The following is a 6000-nucleotide window of genomic DNA, read 5'->3' as shown; positions in this document are numbered from 1 at the left end:
AAGTATACAAAAGCAGCATATACTTTTTACGCGAGTCAAACTTTTCAATGAAAAATGCTCGCAGTCTTTCCATTTCTAGTAAAACAATATAACACAAAATAATCAGTCTGCGATACTGACACACCGTTCACAAACGCCAACTTCATTAGTTAAGCCATAAACGAGAATTGTAACGCAAGCTCGAAGTCACTGTTATTGTTATAGCTAATATATGAATGATGTAACGGTAAATACCACTCGCTTCAGCCAGCCAGTAACTCGACATATTATTTCCTTATGTCAGTACATCACAGGTGGTTTGTATAGCCTGAGTCTGGTTCAGTCTCCTTCTCGGTTCCTGTTAAGTGTAGAGTAAGCGACAAGAAACGGAAAAATCTTTAATTATCAATGACATTGAAATCAACAATTTTGGCTATGCCTCGAGTATTTCTATAATTCCTTCTTTGAAGGTTTTACCGTCATTTCATCTTGAAGATAAAATATTCTAGAGTATAGCCCAAATGTGTTGGTTGCTACGATCTACGCAGAGGCATAATTAGATGGGAATGGTTTGTAGGAGGAGGTGGGGGTCTCTTGGATTTCAGAAACCCCTCATTTGAGCTTTGGCCCTGACTTTACATTTAAGAGGGAGGGAGCGAGTATCGCAGTTGAATTCCTCGAAATAAGCTTTTCATTTCGAAAAAAGAAAAAAAATTGATTTCGAAACAGATCCCGCGATGTATGGGAAAAGGAGGAACTTAAAGTCTGGACTTGCTCTGCTTCTCAGTTGCTGACACTCTAACTATGTAAACGGGACGTCACAAGACTGCAGTATTCGTTGATGACGTGTGTATTATATTTACAAATTTCAACATTTTTTTTAACTCTACTTCCTACTCTTCAGGAATTGATCCTTTATTACCTGATTTCGTGGAGTTCATCCATATAAAAATACCCACATAAACGCGGCTTTAAGTCAGCTAACAAACTGCATCTCACCTTTTTCCCCGAAGACTGTCTGATGAACTTGAAAAATTATAACAAGTAGCAAGCTAAAAGCAGCGAGTGAGCTGGCCACGAATGAGAACACATTTTGTACGTAACTCCCACACTCTTGACAATCGGAAGAATCACTAGGTAAAAAAAGCAATCATTTGATGGAATAACTCTTTTTAAACAACATTTATTTGCTTTCGTAATTCTTTTACATAGCCCTTGAGCATGATTACTTTTAGTAATGAAAATCCCCCCTTCGTTTACCCTACATTTATATCTTGAGTCAATTTCTTTTGTTTCGCGAGAATATCCCATTGAATTCAAAGCTCTTGGAACGCATTTTATGCGCCATGAAATGCTGGTAGAATTTATAGTTGGACAGGATGGAATCAGGAGCCTGGTAAGGACGAGGGCTGCAAAGGAGGAGAGGAGAAAAAAAGACCAATAGCAACAGCTTCGAATAACAAGAAGAACAAAGAATAAAGAAAGGAACATGTATAACACCAAATAAAAACAAAAACAAAAAAAAAAAAAAAAAAACAATGCGAAAGAAAATGGAAGAAGAAATAAACTTAAGCAAAACAAAGGACAAAGAAGAAAACAAATCAGGCTGGGAACCCTATTTTGTTAGAAAGTCATTTATATCTTGCAGTAATAAAAATAGTTCTTATCTCAAACAAAAAATCCAAATCTACCTTCCTTTAGGAAATAGAACTTGTATGACGAGATACAGAGTTCCTAAGGTCAGGTGGGAGAAAATAACTAAGACAGAGAATACCAAACCAGAGCTGGCCTGCAGGGAAAATGGTACAACAAAAAGGATTAGTTTTAAACAAAAAGAAAGGTAAAATGAATCTTTGTTTCATTTATTATTTGTAGCGCGGTCTTAGTAATAGACCGGTAATAGACCGATTGGTCTTAGTAATAGAATTCAACTGGATTTGTACAGTTGTCACAAGTACAGTAAGATTTTGGAGAATAGACTTAATCAAGTGTTCTCCAACTTACTTTATTGTTAATAAGTTCGGTTGCAAAGCTAAGTGCATTAACAAACATGACGGAGGACCCAAACCCCAGTAGAACAACGGCCGGGTAAGTGAACACCCTCGTTAACTGGGTAATACGCATAAACCACAAGCACGATCCAATTACTGTCAGAGCAGCCACAATGAAAGACCACTGAAACAAGATGGGAGCTTCAGAAGATAGCTAATACATATCATTAAATTCTGCCTTCGAATATTACTTTTCCAGTGTTCTGATTAGTTGACTCAGTTCAGGACATCAGTTAATAAGCCGAATTATCTTTTATGTAACGTAATCCACTCAAGCTTTGCTGAGTTGGATTTCGTTGTGTTTAGCAGAAAGAGAACGCTTCTCCGGAGCAACGGAAATTAAGTAACGACTAGAAAAAGCCACAAATGAAAGTGCGATATGTCACTTTCTAATGGTATATATCTTTGACGTTTTACCTATATATTGAAAAAATTGCAGTTGACTTCAGGAATTCATGGTGTAAAAAAAGGATAGCCACGTCAGAAAAAAGAGCCAATTAACTTCAAAATTTCAAGTAGACTCGTAAATTTTCCCATGAAATGTCTCGCTTTGGCTAGAATTTTAGTTACAAAAGTTTATTTATGAAATCCCTTTGAGCAGCCATGATATTGGCTTCCTCCGTTTGTTACCATACAGCAAAATATTTGAATGTGCACAAAAGCTTCTTGATAAGCTTGAAGTTTTAGAAATGGGACCTGGAACCGAACGCTTGTCTCAATTGAGGTTTTGCGCACGTCATGTGATATCATAACAACCGTAACTACGCCGCCATCTTGCATGCCAGGTCCATTGTAGATAAAGCAAGATTCTGAGGGTATTTCGCTACGATGGGAAGATTTTGCTGCGTTTACGGATGCTCCAGCCGCTCAGATAGAGACAACCACCTTTCTTCTTTTTTAAATTCCTACTGTAATTAAGCACCAGGGCGTGCTCACGGAAGAAATTCGGCAAAAAAGGCACGATAGATGGATCTCAAACATCAGGAGAGATGCAGTGAAAAATGGCGACGTCAAGTATCCACATGTGTGTTCTATTCACTTGCTTGAGGGTGAGTCTTGAAACAGCTGTAATGATTTAAATCCTTAAATGCTACTTTTGAAATCGCTGAAAGCTAATGTCTCATTTTTATTTCTAGGAAAGCTGACAGATCTTTACGACGGAACGCATCCGAACTGGGCGCCGAGAAAGAACATAGGACATTCTTTAAGTTCTGTCACGAAACCAAGTTCCAAATCTGCTCTAGCTCGACAAAAACGAATCAAGGAAAGGCAAAGCAAGAAGCGGAAATGTGTTCAAGAATTGTTTAAAGAAATGGACTGCGAGAGCGAGATGAACATTATCGGAGAGGGTGATAGCGAGATGGGGAACATTGATGTCGAAGCATCTGCGATGGAAGAAACACGTTTACTCGCATACACTTCTATTGCCTTTCAAACTGACCTTTCTATGCAGGACATAGAGGAACTAGAAAACTTGCAACAATCACAAGAGGATGGAAATTCGGTCCTATCAAAGTCTTGGTTTGAAGCTGACGAAGAGAGGGTGAAATTTTATACCAGTTTGACAGCCATGAGTGCGATGATGGCTGTTTTTGACCTCATAAGTCCTGCACTGCCTGAGTGAAAATCAATCCGTAAATTTCAGCAATTCCTCATAACCTTCAAGCATCTCAGACTGAATTTCTCAGTGCAAGACTTGGCCTACCAATTTGGAGTTCATGCATCTACTGTGTCAAGAGTGTTCCAGACCTGTGTGCATGTAATGTTTACATCTATGGCATTTTTAGTGAAATGGCCAGAGAGAGAGTAACTGAAACTGACATTGCCAGCCTGCTTCAGGGCTAAGTTTTCTTCATGTGCTGTCATTATTGATTGCTTTGAAGTTTTTATTGATAGACCTTCATGCTTGCTTGCACGTGCTCAGACATGGTCCTCGTACAAACACCTTAACACAGCAATATTTCTGATTGGAATTATACCCTAAGGAACAGTGTCATTTATTTCAAAGGGTTGAGGAGGACGTGCATCTGATAAGTTGTGCGCGTCGTGTTAGAGTTCTGATAGTTGTGGCTTTGTGTGATGTAGGGTTTTAGGATGACTCGTCTAGTAATCTGTCGGTGTGTGTCGGTTTCCTGTGTTTATGTGTACCCGGACTGATATTACAGTGATGTATTAGCAAGTACATTGAGTTGACTGCCTTCCTCCATTTAATTTGAGGTTCCTCATGTTCGCTAGCTCCTTCTCTGTCTCTTTTTTTCAAATATAACTTACTTTAGATTTACCAATTTAATCAAACTCATTAACTTCTGATAAAATTGCAAATGACTGTAATAAGAGAGATGAGGAAACCAAAAGTGTCTTTTAATGGTGCATTTTGGGTAATTAGAATTTACCATAGAATCTGCAGTTGACTCAGAAAGCGCCTTGTCCTTTGAATCCTCTGAAGGTTCTTTGGTTCCAAAATGGAAAATAGCAGAGCAAACCAGTCCTACTCCTGTCAATATCAGAGTTATCACCTGTAGATGAACAGACGTTACAACTGTAGTTAAGTGACTTTAATGATAGACATAACAAAGATATAATTGTCCCAAGCGATAACCCTAATTAAGTTAACATGAGCCCATCTACCACAACCTGAAAGGTCGGATGCTCGTTGTTATTCTGTGTCTCAGCTGAAGGAGCAGGAAATAGCACAGGAAGAAAGGAAGTAGAGAAAAAAATTAACACTGAAACATTAATAATCAGTGGTAGCAATAAAATCATGTGGATGTCATTAATTACCATAAAATCCATTGAGCTTTCTTTTGTTAACTGATCACGGTTATCTTGTCCGAGAATAAGCCATGCCACAAGGTAGGAAACGATGCCAGTTAAGTACATGAAACCCGTTCTGCAAATAGGTAGTTAACTGCAAGTGAGCTTTGAAAAATCCTCACACTTTGTAAAGGTAAGAACAGCCTAAGAATTTACTTGTTAGTAATTAAATGTAACTGTTTCTGAAGCGAAATAAACTTCGACAGATACAAAGATTTGTCTGAAGTAAGATCTTGGTAAGACTTAAGGCCGAGATATGGACGCACTGACGAAACCGGGAAGTCATAATTCATAAAACCATTGTCATTATGATTATATTTGTTAGTTTGATTTTGATTAATTATCAATTTTACTATCATTATTATTACTATTGTCATATTGTCATTATTGTTGTTTTACCCCAACCGCTTTAAGTAACGAGAACGATCGTGACGAGGGCAGCGCAACTCAGACAATTTTATTTGGTTCACAGCCAGGACTGTAAAAAAAAAATAATCGTAATGGTTCAAGTGCCTTGATATTGTATCTCTTGCTACGTTACAAAAGTACACCAGTGTCAGGCATGGTTACTTGGCTGTTTAGTGGCTAAACTGATCGATCGCCAGTCGTAATCCGTGCGGCAGAGAGTCTTATTTCCCATCATGCCTCAAGCTCCCATGCCATTCGAGCCATGGACACCCCGTCTTGACCGAATCTCACTCTACGGCTACTTCAAAACTCTCAGCCCGAGTATAATAAACTTGTCTCAACATGAGTATAAGTTAATTAGCGATCGAAAGAGTTTCACAAACCTTGAAGCAGTAAGCTTGATAGCCTCACTTTGATCCTTTGCCAAAACAGGAATCATAGACAGGTGTGATATGTAAATAAAATTAATGGAAAATGAAAGTACGGTGGCAATGAGAAAGTAATATAACAGCACCACCCACTCACTGGTTCCATTGCCGCAAACTAAACATTTGCTGAAAAACAGTGGCATACCTATTGCAGTTGCAATAGCTCCAAAGAAATACCACGATTTTTTCTTTCCATGTCTGCGTGAAATGACCGGAATCTTAACCTTATGACATAAAAAAACCTGCCACTGGAGCAAATATCAATGCACCGGCGAAAAGACTGCAAACAGCAACCAAGCCGGCATAGGTAGCAGAAATTC

General features: G+C 38.5%; 1 protein-coding gene across 1 annotated transcript; it reads left to right on the top strand.

The window, feature by feature from the left end:
* Positions 1-1998: 1998 nt before the first annotated feature.
* LOC111326293 (uncharacterized) lies at positions 1999-4547 on the top strand. Its single transcript, XM_088753373.1, is given in 3 exon segments — positions 1999-2921; positions 2923-3079; positions 3167-4547. Coding segments are annotated over 3 exon segments (1137 nt in total). The 5' UTR covers positions 1999-2858; the 3' UTR covers positions 4084-4547.
* Positions 4548-6000: the final 1453 nt, after the last annotated feature.

The sequence above is a fragment of the Stylophora pistillata genome, chromosome 1, assembly GCF_964205215.1.
Source record: "Stylophora pistillata chromosome 1, jaStyPist1.2, whole genome shotgun sequence".
Classification (NCBI taxonomy): Eukaryota; Metazoa; Cnidaria; class Anthozoa; order Scleractinia; family Pocilloporidae; genus Stylophora; species Stylophora pistillata.
The sequence above is the reverse complement of the archived record's forward strand: the minus strand, read 5'-3'. Positions and strand labels throughout refer to the sequence as shown.